The 13836-nt window shown below is 34.1% G+C and overlaps 1 protein-coding gene across 1 annotated transcript in view; it reads left to right on the top strand.

The window, feature by feature from the left end:
• The window catches only part of KANSL1L (KAT8 regulatory NSL complex subunit 1 like), a 100295-nt gene that overhangs the window by 76984 nt on the left and 9475 nt on the right, over positions 1-13836 (top strand). The window contains 2 exon segments of the mRNA XM_081051753.1: positions 6083-6248; positions 9165-9272. Coding sequence (XP_080907879.1) covers positions 6083-6248; positions 9165-9272 — 274 coding nt within the window.

The raw sequence follows: 13836 nt of genomic DNA, 5'->3' as shown, positions 1-13836 counted from the left end.
ATTCAGTAGGTCGTCTTTTTGTTTTGTCAGTGGTTTCCTTTGCTGTGAAAACACTTTTTAGTATAATGTAGTTCCCTTTGATTTTCATTCTTTTGTTGTCCAAGCCCAAGGCGACGTATCCAGAAAGATGCTGCTAAGAACGATGTCAGAGAATTTACTGCCTATGTTTTCTTCTAGGAGTTTTATGGTTTCAGATTTTATATTTAAGTCTTTAATCCATTTTGAATTTGTTTTTGTATGTGGTGTATATGGTGTAAGAGAGGGATCCAACTTTTTGTATGTATCTGTCCAGTTTTTCCAACACCATTTATTGAAGAGACTGTGTTCACCCCATTGTATATCCTTGCCTCCTTTATTGTACGAGGTATGATCAAAATATATGGTGAATGTTTAAATTTTTAAAAATTATTACAGTAAAAGACACATTGTCATTAGTCCTCCTCAAAATACTGCCCCTCGCTTCGAATACACTTATCCCATCATTCTTGCCACTTTCTGAAGCAGTTCTGGAAATCCTCTTTCATGAGTGTCTTTAGTTGCATTGCCGTGGCTGCCTTGATGTCCTGAATAGAATCAAAACGTTTAGCTTTCATGGTCATTTTGACTTTGGGGAAGAGCCAGAAGTCACACGGTGCCAGATCCAGTGAATAAGGTGGATGAGAACACACTGTAATGTTTTTATTTGACAGAAATTGCCGTACCAGAAGCAATGTGTGACACGGAGCATTGTCATGATGGAGGATGAAGTAAAGACACTCATGACAGAGGACTTCCAGAACTGCTTCAGAAAGTGGCAAGAACGATGGAATGTGTTTGAAGGGGATTAATGTCAAGGTCTTTTACAGTGATAATTTTTTTTATGTAAACATTCACTGTATTTTTTGATCACACCTTGGAATATGAAATATTCAGAATTGATAAATCCATAAAGAGAAATTGGTGGTTGCCAGGGCATATGGGGTAATGGGGAGAAATTCCTTAATGGGTAAGGAATTTTACTTTGGAGTGATAAAAATTGTTTAGAACTAGATAAAAGTGGTGGTTACACATTGTAAATGTACTAAATGCCAGTGAATTTTTCACTTTAAAATGGTTAATTTTATGTAATGTGAAGTTCATCTCAATATTTTTTAAAATGTGAATTGGTATATAATATGAGCTAATTCATGACACCATTGCTTGTAAAAGCAAAAACTGTAAACAACCCAAATGTTAATTCAACAGGAGACTGGCTAAATACATTAGAGTGTATCATACACTCTAATGCTATAAAAAAGAATGAGGAAACTATACAAACTGATGTGAAAAGGTCTCTAAGGTATGTTTACTAGGAATAAAAGGCAAGGAACAGAACAGTTTATGTATGTAATATGCAACTTCTGTGAAAATGTGGGAGCAAATTAACGTACTACCTAGTACTAGAATTGCAGGGTCATATGGTAATTTTGTTTAACTTTTTGAGGAACCAGTAAACTGCTCTCCACAGCAGCTGAACTACGTACTTTATATTATTATTATTATTATTATTATTGACATTCTAGTAGGTGTAATGTGGTAATTTATTGTGGTTTTAGTTTGTATTTCCCTAATGACTAATGATGCTGAGCATATTTTCATGTGCTTGTTGGCTGCGTGTATATCTTCTTTGGAGAAGTGTCTCCAAAAGAAGACATTTCTTGAGTTGTTTGTCTTTGTTGAGATGTAAGAGTTCTTTATATATTCTGGATGCTAGACCCTTATTGGGTATATGTTTTGTAAATATTTTCTCTTATTCTGTAGGTTCTCTTTTTATTTTCTTGACAATATATATTTTTTAAATTTTCTGCATTTGTCCTATTTTTTTTTTTTTTAAGATTTTATTGGGGAAGGAGAACAGGACTTTATTGCAGAACAGTGTGTACTTCCAGGACTTTTTTTTTTTCCCCAAGTCAAGTTTTTGTCCTCTCAATCTTAGTTCAGCTTCAAGTTGTTGTCCTTTCAGTCTTAGTTGTGGAGGGCGTAGCTCAGCTCCAGGTCCAGTTGCCATTGCTAGTTGCAGGGGGCACAGCCTACCATCCCTTGCGGATTTGAGGAATCGAACTGGCAACCTTGTGGTTGAAAGCCCACGCTCCAACCAACTGAGCCATCCGGGAGGCAGCTCAGCTCGAGATGCCGTGTTCAATCTTAGTTGCAGGGGGCGGAATCCACCATCCCTTGCAGGACTCAAGGAATTGAACTGGCAACCTTGTGGTTGAGAGCCCACTGGTCCATGTGGGAATTGAACCGGCAGTCTTTGGAGTTAGGAGCACGGAGCTCTAACCGCCTGAGCCACTGGGCCGGCCCCTCTTGACAATATTTTTGATGCACAAAAGTTTTTTTAATTTTGATGAAGTCCAATTTATTGTTTATTTTTTGTGCTTTCGGTATCATAGCTAAGACTCCATTGCTTAATCCAAGGTAATGAAGATTTATCCTTACGTTTTCTACTGAGGTATATAAGGCTTTAATCTCTTATATTTCGGTCATCAATCCATTTTGAGTTAATTTTTGTATATGGTGTTAGGTAGAAGGCCAACTTCATTCTTTTGCTTCCTAATTGTGAATACCCAGTTGTCCCAGCATCATTTGTTGATGAGACTGTTTTCCCCCATTGAATGGTCCTGGCATGTCTGTCAAAAATGTATGTAAAAGGGAACATTTAAGTTAACATCTATTGATCAAAAGGCACCACAAAGAAAGTAAAAAGAAGCTCAGACAGGGAGCAATATAAAGAACATGCAAAGGATTTGTAAATTCTAGAGAACATAATTTATAAAATCAATAAGAAAAAGACATCCCAATAGAAAAATAATCAAAATATGTATTTCCCCAAAAAACGAAAATGTATGAAAAGGTAGTCAGCTTAAATAGTAAACAGAGCAATGCAAATTTCAATCGTGACACTATTTGTATGCTCTGAGACTGGCAAAAATAAGAAATCTGACAATACCCATGTTGGCATTGGATCTGAAGCAGTGAGAACTAAGAGCTGCTCTCTTGGAATGTCAATTAGTTACAACTACTTTGTAACACAGTACATATCGTCTGGGCAAGATGAGTATGTGTGTTCATCCTTTTGTATAACCTAGCTATTCCATTTTTTGCAGTGTACTTGAGAAATTCTTATACCCAACGAGTCAGGAGACAAATATAATGATACTCAGACTACCATTGTTCATAAATAGTAAAAAACTAGAAACGATCTAGATATTTATTAACAGGAGAATGATGAATTGAATGCACACAATATTGAGTAATATAGCAGGAAAATATACTTAACATTATTCTATCTGTATACATTCCTAAAGCATACAGATTTGAATAATAAATTTTATAGGATTACATATACTTATTTAGAAAAACTATAAAGAAAATCAAGGAAATTATAAAATTAAAGTTCAGGATAGCAGTTACTCCTGGAAGTGTGAGAGGGAAATATGATTAAGGAGGCACTGTATTAGTTAAGATACAGGTTTAGCTATTTGACAGAAGCAAGAGGTAAGTTTATTCACAATATACTTACATACACAAGATGTTAAGTTTATTTCTTTGTCTTGTAACTGATTGACATAGTCTAGGCATGACGACCATGCTCTACATGGTGATCGGGGAGCCAGGCTCCTCCTGCTTATTTGACATCCATGTGGGTAGGGTAGCTGACCACCACAGCTGTGTCACAAGTAGCAAAGCAGAAGAGGGAAGGACACTTCATGGACCTTGCACACGTGACTTCTCTGGCTAGTATTTAGTAATTTTTAGATGCAAGGAAGCTTAACGGTTGTGCCCTGCTGAAAATCAGGAATTTTGAACAGGGAGGAGGTGAGCGCAGGTATCAGGCAGGAAGCCTGTCTCCCACAGGCTCCTCCTGCAGGCGAAGTGGAAGGAAAAGGCATCACAGGTACTGTATTGTTCTGCTTCTTAAAGTAGGACGGTGAGTATAGGTGCTTTTTAAAATTTATTTTATGCCATCCCTACAAATGATATATTCTCTTGTACATAGGAAGTGTTTCATTATTAAAGTTGAAAAACAACAGTGGATATTTCTCTGGCGTTTTTTTACTTGAATTTTATATGCAGCTCATGGTATTGTTGATCACACCTTCTAGATACTTAAATTGTTATTGGCAAGAATCTCCTGGTTTTTCTCTTATTTCTCCATCCATTCCTTTTCAGCCTCCTTCACTTTCTCTGCAGGGGGAAAAAAAAGGCCTTTTCCTACATGCCCCTCACTTGTCTCCATAATTATTTAGGATAGTTTCAAATTGGCTAATGGGTTTCCCGGATTTGGAAAAATTACAAGAGAAAAGTATTTATATGGTAAATATTCAGATTTTATCAACTTTTATTCATAATGCTGTAGCCATATATGGAAAAAGAGAGGTTAGCACATTTTTTTCTTTGTGATTTCAAATAAATGTTCATTATACCTTTCTGAACTACATTATAAAAGAACAAACAATTCTACAATGACGGTGCATCTTGTAAATGTAAGAAATAGCAACTGTTCCCATAAATATACATATAACATCATTAGAATAAATCTTAGAAATGACTGACATTTTTATAATCGTGTCGTCATATTATATACCTTTTTATAAAAACTCATTCATTTACTTGACCACCCAGAATAATGACTGCATTTCCCAGCCTGCCTGGCAGCTAGGTATAACTATGCGACCTAAGTCTTGGCCAATGAAATGTAAATGGAAGTTATTCCATGATAAATTTTAGCATATGTTAACAGAGACTATTTTTCCGCAATGAAATAGTCTCAGGCATACATGTATTTGAAGTTTTACTCACTTAAAAATTTTCTTTAAGCAAATAAGATACAATTTGGTTGGCCAGCAAATTTTAACCATATGTCAGGGATGGTGTCATGTTCTGGGAAAACGAGATTGAACAAATGAGTCCCAACCTTCAAGTAGCTAACAGTCCAGAGGAAATCTAGTTGAATGTTATGGTACAGATAGATATGCCCAAGGTGCTGTGGAAACACAGGGAGAAAATGCCAAAGTTAACCAGGAAACTCAAAATCAAGAAAGTTGAAAAACCTAATGTAAAATTATAAAATAAAAATGGTTAAAAATATTAATAGCATCTTAAGATATCAGTTCTAATAAGTATTTTAAATATCAGTTACTTTAAAGAAAAAATGAGCCCTAATGTTATAGTAGGAGAGAGGTGAGAATGAGGGAAGGAGTACAAATGAACTCTGTTAATTTTTTAAAATATCTTCTCTGTAGGTTTTTCTTATTGATTGTATACTAATTTCATAACCAGAAAAATAATTTTAATATCCAGCATTTAAAGACAACTTGTTTTTCTTAATGTAGCAATATAACTTTTTTGACTTAGCAGCATGGTTTTCTTGAAATTCCTGGATTCAAATCTTTATGTTAGTGCAAAAGTAATTGCAGTTTTTGCAGTTGTTTTTAACCTTTTAAAACGCAATCACTTTTGCACCAACCTAATACTAAGAAACTCAAATTCATGTAACATATTGCATGTTTCATACATATCTTTTTTAATGATATATCTTAAATTTTACTTAATGTCAACATGTAAAATACTCAGAGTACTTTACTGTTATTCCATTGTAGATATTGTCTGGCATTGGAATTTAAGGCAGCAAATCCAGTTTTATTAACTGATTGTAACAAGTTACAAGATGGAAAAGAGAACACAGAATTCTTATTATAGCACCTGCTCACTATCAGTTACAGTTCTCACTAATCTGGATTGTAACCATTTTCTTTGGACCCCAAATTTATCAAACTCACTTCTCTTTATTGTAATTTCATAAGACGGGAGAAAGACCAGTTTTCATAGAATGGGTCTTCATTTTGAAAAACTGAAAAGGGACTAGTCAAATCTTATCACATCCATGGCCTCCAATAATTTCTCTTACTTACTCTGTGTCATTATAAAGGTCTTTCTCCAGGGTGACTAAGCCAGGACTTCTTTCTGTGTTATTCAGATAACTATACTGTAACTGTGACAAGTCTCTCTGATTCAGTTTTCCGGCAAAAATTGAGTCTTGGTTTTTTTTTTTTCTTTGCAGACTTTGCCTTCTAAAGAAACAATGTTTTTAAATACTACACAAATGCCTTGCCTGCAGTCAGCTTCAACTTGGCATACCTGTGAACACAATTCAAAGTCTCACATGTTTAGAGAGCACGTATCAGAGTTAGATTCTTCTTTCCATTCTGTTCTATCGTTGCCATCAGGTAAGCATTCTTATAAAAAATTTCTAACTGTATTTTCTCTGGTGAACTCTAATCCTATAATTACAAGGAATCTAATAACATCAATTATTTGTCACTGGATATTATAACTAAACAGTTTTCATAGAGGAATTAAGTCACCTGCTGAGTTAATGTCTTTGCAAGCTGATTCTTTAATTCCTTGGAAACCATTTTCATTTACTTTGGGAAATAGCTAGTTTTGATCTCCTTTTGATTGTTCAATTTTTAGCATTTTTTGATGACATGGCTATCCAGATGAAATGTTTCTCAGTAAGTCAATATTCTTTTTCAAATGTGTTATTTTGCAAGAGCTTTCACTGCCATATACTATTCCTCCACTTATAATCAACATTGGATTTCTTGGAGAGAAGAAAATTGTCCATCTTTAGGTATAGTCAGTTTTTGAACCGTAAGAATATCTATAATCTACAACTGATTAAATGAGACATAAACAGCTTCATGTCAGTAGGTTTTCAGCTTCTAGTTCTTGGTTTTCTGCTTGAAACTAGGCTTTCAGCTTCTAGTTCTTGGTTTTCTGTTGGAAACTTTCCAGTCTTATCTAGCGACTAAAGTTAACATTGAGAGCAAAAAAGAAACATCTACAATACACACAGTTTTCCTCGGGTTCTTCCCTTTATGGGAAGATACCTCAAATGGGCTTTTGTTTCCTGCTCCTCTTTGTAAAGCACTATTTTTTATTTGTACCTATTCTGGCCCTGAATCTTAGCTTAGTTTTTACCAGTATTAGAGTGGTTTCTTAAGTACACCATACTTTGAAGTAAGTTCCTGGCAGGAGCTATATTATTCCATCTTTGAGGAAACCTTAATAGAAAGACACTAATAAATGTAACAATAAAGCAAACATTTGGTCTTAGCATACACTGGGCCCTGTAAGCACATTACAGTTTCTTGTTTAATTCTTGTAGCAACCCTATGATAGATAATGTAGCAACCCTATAATAGAGGGTGCCAAAAAAAAAAAAGTATTTATTTTAAAGGAAAAAACTATTAAAATTGTAATACTCAATATATACTGATAACAGACGCATACAAGTCATGTGTACACATCTTTTTGGCACCCCTGGTAGGTACTGTTGTCCTCTTTCACATATGAGAACATTGAGCCTTAGAGATGTTAAATTACTCATCTAAGATTACACAGCTAATAAATGATGGAGGCAGGATTTAATCTGAGATGGTCATTCTCTAGAGCCACACTCCTAACTTTTTACTGCCTTTCTGTTTTCTTATTAACAGTAATAGTAAGTCTGTTTCTCTGATGACATAATCCTGAGAGTTGTATAAATATCCTTCATCTTAATCCTTTTATGTCCACTCTAGTAAGTTAAGATTAGCTTCCTCGCCTACTAATTAGGGTTATTCTTTTCTTTTGTGTTCTTTTGGTAAAACTCTTAATTACTGTACACTAGATATTAACTAGGTGCTAGGAGTATAAACACAAATAAATCCCTCAAGGCACTTGCTCTGTTGTTTAAGACAACTGAAATGTAAACTATTAGGTTGGTGCAAAAGTAATTGCGGTTTTTGCAATTATTTTTAACCTTTTAAACCGCAATTACTTTTGCACCGACCTAATGATAAATACAATGAAGTGTCAGGAAATATTCTGATAAAAGCCCACAGGTCGTAGTGTGGGTACTAAGCAAGGCAGGTGAGTGGGACAAAGCTCTTCCCTCCTTGCATCATGTTGCCCCACAATTCATGATGAACAGTAGTAGAACAGGTGATAGTCTCTTTATAAGTGGTATTTCTGAAGAAACACACTGATGTTTTGGTAGTTGGAAATATCAGACTCCTGAGATGTTCAAGCAGCCTATTTAGTTTGTATTTTTATTTTCATTTTGTCATATAGTTTTCATATGATCATGGCATAGTGGTAGGATTGACCCATCCTACTTCTGTTCCTTGGGACAGACTCCATGATACTCAAGAACCCCCCCTTTTTTAATGTATATTTTTCCACATTTGAGTATGATTCTGCCATTAAAATACATCAACTGAAGGAGAGATACTTCTTTAAAATCTAAACCCTTCCTGGGTCAATCTTGATTTATGAGTTCAGTTTTCTTAAAAATAAATACCTTCTTTCAGTAACATCACTTTCAATATATCACCTGCTTTATAAAATATATCTTTGTTTCTTGGGAAAGAGTTTAAGTTTTTTAACAAGTACTTTTTCAGATTCTTTTGTTTTTGCACTGTTGATTGAAAAACCGTTTTAATAAAGGTGAAGCACACCTTATTCCTCTTTTGGCTGTGAGACTATAGAATATAAGCAGTGAAATGAATGTCTAAGTCTCTATTTAAAGGAAGAGAGCTAGTATGTCAGTAGGTGTTAATCTTTGTAAAAGATTCATTTTGGGATTCTTAATCCCTAGTAAGATAAGGGAATATGAAAGTTGATAGTTTCATAAAAGATTGCATCTGAATTATAGTTTTTCCTTAAGTGATTAAAACCATGTAATTTTATCTTCTGGAAACATTATTTCAAATGCAAAGATTGTGGGGGTTGGGTGGAATGGACTTAAAGAGTCAGCCAGATCTGGCTGTATGCTTTATTAAAGACCTTTTGGTGCATTTGTTTCACCTGTAAACAGTATTTATTAGTATTTATAACTTTGTTCGTCTTATGTACTATTTTAATGAAGTTGTTTGTTAGCATTTTTGTTTATTAACTGCATATAAGCAGTAATTCCAAAATACTGCTACCGATATGTTTTAAAAGAGTGTTCTGCCATGTCTGAAAGTTGTCTTTTCAAGCTTTTGCTTATTTTTCAAAGTTTATATGCTATTTATAGAAAAAAAGCAATCCTAACATTAGAGCCTATAAAGAGTGGTGTTCACTGAAAATCCTTTTTTTAAACTTTATTTTTCTAGATGTGCCTCTTCATTTTCACTTTGAAACACTGTTTAAAAAGACAGAAATAAAAGGAGATCTTGCTGAAAATAAATTTGTCGGAGATTGTATCATAACACCATCACCTGGTATGTCATTTAAAAATCTTGTATTTTATATACCTTTTATACCTTGCATTCTGCTAAGGAAATAAAATTTCTTATTTCTGCTAAGGAAATAAAATTTAACAAAGGAATAAATGTAAATCCTTAATTTTTAATATACACTTTTCAAAAATCACACACATACCCACACACGACTAGAAAATACACGGAAGTAATCCTAACAAGAAATCCGTGATACTTATTGAATGAAAAGTATGAAATGTTATTGACAAATATTAAAGGAAATTTAAATAAACGTGGAGAAACAGTATTCCTGGATGGTAGGAGTAATAAGGATATCAATTCTTCCTGTGGATTTATATGTTTAATGCAATGTAACTTGAAGTTCTAATAGATTTTGGTTAACTTAACAATATAATTATAAAGCCCATTAGGAAGAATAAACAGAAAAATATAAAAGGAATTGCTGGAAAAAGAATTGAGAGAATCTAGCCCAAGTACATGTGGAAAGATGACAAAACTCTATAATAGCCTATATTCTATTTTGCTTACATTTAGGAAAGTAAATCCATGAAGAAAAACTTCATAGCTTATACTTTATTATATAAGGGAAGAATTGTACATCAGTGAGAAAACGGAGAACTATTTAGTGAACAGCATTGTTAGTTTTGGGGGGAAAGTTTGTTTGCACAGTCATTTCATACCATGTACCATAATACTAGCTGGTTCCAGGAATTTTAAATAAAACACTAAAATTATAAAACTTGAAAACTCACAATGAAACATTTATGAGTACTCTGAATGGGGGTAGGATTCCTGAGATGAAACATTGTCTATGCTTAGAAGTAATCAGAACTAGACAATAACATTTTTACTATCCACAAAGCTAAAATCTTCTCAACATCAAAAAAGTCATACAAAATGTTTTACTTCTAAGAGAAATTATTTCCAGGTGAAATAATCATCTACCTCAGAAACTCTAGAATCAACTGAATGCCTTTTAAAATTGGAGTTGGGAAAGGTAGATTTTAAAATAAATTTTAAAAAATCAGTAGTTTTTATATATACCAGAAATAACCAGTTAGAACATATAAAGGGATAAATTATCCTAGACACACTGACAATGAAAATATACCTAGGATTAAACTTTACAAGGATCTAGGTGAAAACTTGAAGTTTACTTAGGAACAGAAGCGCATGTGCCTACAGGGAGAGAAATACCCTATTCCTGTCAGAAGACAGTATTGTAACTTAAGATATCCTTTTCCCCAAATTAATTTATAATGTATTTCTAATCAGAATCACACAGGTATTCTTCTTTTGAAACAAAGTTATTCTGAAGTTTATCTCAGAGAGGAAATATTGAATATCCAAATAAAAATTTTAAAAGGTCAATAAGGAGGTGTGTCAGATATAAAAATGTATCATAAAGCAATAATCAGTATGATACTACGATGCTGATGAAAACTAGATCAAGGAAACTGAAGGAAAAACCCTACAGACAGACCAGAGTTCATTATATGATAAAGGTGGTATTTGATATCAGTAAAAGGTGGCCTAGTGAAAAATGATAAACGTTTATATTTTCCTTATATGCCAGTACTGGTTGAAGGGCTTTATATTTGTGAATTGCTTTAATCTTTACAACCCTGTAAAGTAGGTATTATTTTTCTCCTTGACTAACTTTGCCCAGATCATAGTTGAGTAGTGAGTAGTAGAGCCAGGATTCAAATCCAAGCCGTCTGGCTCAGAGTTTGTGCTTTAAACAAGTGTTTCTTCTGTAATCAGTGGCATTAAATAATGACTTGGGAAAAGATAAAATGACCTCTACCTTACACAGCACAGTAGAACAAATTTAAGATGGATGAACATGAAAATACATTCCAGATGGATTAAAGCCTTAAATGTTAAAAATTGTATCTTATGAATTAGAAAAACTAGGTGTATTCAATAATGAAAATGAAAGAATAGCTAATATTTATTAAGTGCTTATGTGTCAGACACTATGCTAAAATTGTGTGAAGGTAAGTAGACGGCTGTTTGTGATTTTCCAGAGCTGGGATTTGTCCTGGATTATCTATTAGAGTTGGCAATTATGAGAGCACAGCTGACTCCAGGTAACCAAGAAGTAGAGAAATTGTAGTGGGTTGAAGAGTTAATAGATGGTTAGTCACCAATCATGAGAAAATATCAAAGGCTATTTAAGGGCCTGTTTAAATATTCAGTCATGAAAGATAATAGAACGGTTTCAGATACAAGAAAACTTTAAACAAACCTGACAACTGAGTGCAAAGTGATCAGAATTTTCTAAAAAGAACATTATAGGAATAATTGGTGAAATTTGAGTAAGGTCTACAGTTAGCTAATAGTGTCAACTTCTTGATTTTGATCATGTGGCTATGCAAAAGAATGCTCTTGGTTTATAAAAATACATCTCGACATATTTAGAGTAGAGGGCATTATGTCAGTAACTTAATTTCATTGGAGTTCAGAAAAATAAAATGTGATAAAATGTTAACTTTTAGGGAATCTGACTAAAAAGTATACGGGACTTTTGTACTATTCCAAGTTTTCTGTAAGTCTAAAATTATGTCAGATTAAAGTTTATTACTTTTTAAGAGGACAGATGAGAGGAACAATAACACAAATCGCAAGCAAGCAAGCAACTTCGGGCTCAGTCTTCACCACTTCCTCACATCTAAACCCATTTTCAGTGCAATCTTATAAATTTGTTTCAAATCTGCTACTCTTATCTTCATTTCCACCCCTCAGTCCAACTTAATGATCCCTTATCTATACTGCTTAAATAGCCTAATCAATTTTTATTTCTCTAATCCCTGTACCAAGTGCTTTTCAAAATGCAAATCTAATGTCACACCTGCTCCCTACCCCCATTCCCTTCAAATATTTGAGAATAGTCTTTACAGAGGAGCCCTAAAGCCCTACCGACATAGGCTGGCTCCTGCTGCGCATGCTTCATTTTTACCATGCTTCCTTCCTCCGTACCTTACTGCTATTGAGTTGCCAATTTTGTCCTGCTCCCTGATGCCCTTTGCTTTTGTACATATCATTCTTCTTGCCATCAGCTATTTCTGATTTGAAATCGATCACTTTATCTGGGGAAGCCTTTCCTAGAGCTGTCTCATTAGCTATTATATATTCTCATTAATTTCTCGTACTAGTACTTTTCTACCACACATTAAATTACAGCTTTTGAGATAATGCTTACAAACTATATCTGGGCAGGGACCATGCCAGTTTTTGCTATTGTGTCCCAGGGTATAACAGTGCTGCCATGTAACTGGATCTCTATAAAGTTATTGAATGAATAAATGAAAAGAAAAGGAAGGAGACAGGAGAGATACTGGGTCAAGGTGTTTTTAGGATGGAATCTGGGAGATTTGGGAAAGCAAGAAACCAAAGGCTGGGAGGGTTATAACTTTAGACTCTGAATTGTGATGTATTTCCTACTGTTTTAAGCATCCATTGCAACCTTACAAGACACTAAGAGAAAAATGGTAAGTGTAAAGAAAACTTTTGAGTAAAATTCAATAAAAAAACATCACCTTAGTGAAGATTTTCTACAAAATGTTTAATGTGCTGTTACAAGACAGGGTAGTGAATTGCTTTTAGAAGAAAAAAGTGGAATGTCTGGAATTTGCTTTAAAATACTTCAGAAATATCTGTAGTAAAACAGAGTGGGCACTACTGAGACACCTACATGTGCCAGTCACGTGTACATTTTAAAACCTAACTCTTTAACAATTCTAGTTATGCCCTTTTAGAAATGAGTTTAGAATTATGCCTGCCTTTTTGTTTTCTATTTAACCCCTTTCTCTGCATTCCTTTTGGGTGATAAGAAATCTTGGAGGAATTTTAACAATTTCCCTGAATTCTTTAAAATTCTTTGTTTTCCTGGATCTAGTTTTTATTTGTCCATCTGATTCTCATTCCTTTGCAGTAACGTTTTTAATCCCTTCTCTGGGTATCTTCATTGTGATGTGCTGCATGATTTATGTTTTTTTTTCCATTTCTTTTGATACTGAGTTTTTGAAATCTTAACAGTTAATATCACTGATTGTGGAATGTTTTGGCTATCATTTCTTCACATATAGCCTCCCATTTATTCTTTATTCTCTCCTGTTATCCCTTTTTGGTTTGTGCTCTTTTCCATCAGTCTATATTCTTTTGAGTTGTAGAATTGCCTCTTCCAACCCCACTGATTTTGATTTTTAGCTGTGTCCATTCTATTAGTCCAGTGAGTGAGTTTTTTTCAATTTGAATAATTACATTTTCAATTTCTAAGGTCTCTCTGGAGAGGCCTTTTGCCTGTTTCTTGTGGCAATATTAGTGTTTTAAAGACTTGTTAATCTGTACTCTATGTACCTTTATCTATTTCTTGAGACGGTTCTTTCATTTGTTGTTTGTACCTCTTCATTTTATGATTCTGGTCGTCAGACCTTTGGAGTCTTGATTGTGGTCTCATCCTTAAAGTTGATATTCACTGTTTAGACTGGTTTTCCTAGAAGGGGTAGAAATGTGAACTGTGTACTATTTTTCAGAGGCAGCTAGGGATGGACAGGACGAG

The sequence above is a fragment of the Rhinolophus hipposideros genome, assembly GCF_964194185.1.
Source record: "Rhinolophus hipposideros genome assembly, chromosome: 6".
NCBI classification, from domain to species: domain Eukaryota; kingdom Metazoa; phylum Chordata; class Mammalia; order Chiroptera; family Rhinolophidae; genus Rhinolophus; species Rhinolophus hipposideros.
This window is presented reverse-complemented; position numbering and strand designations above follow the sequence as displayed.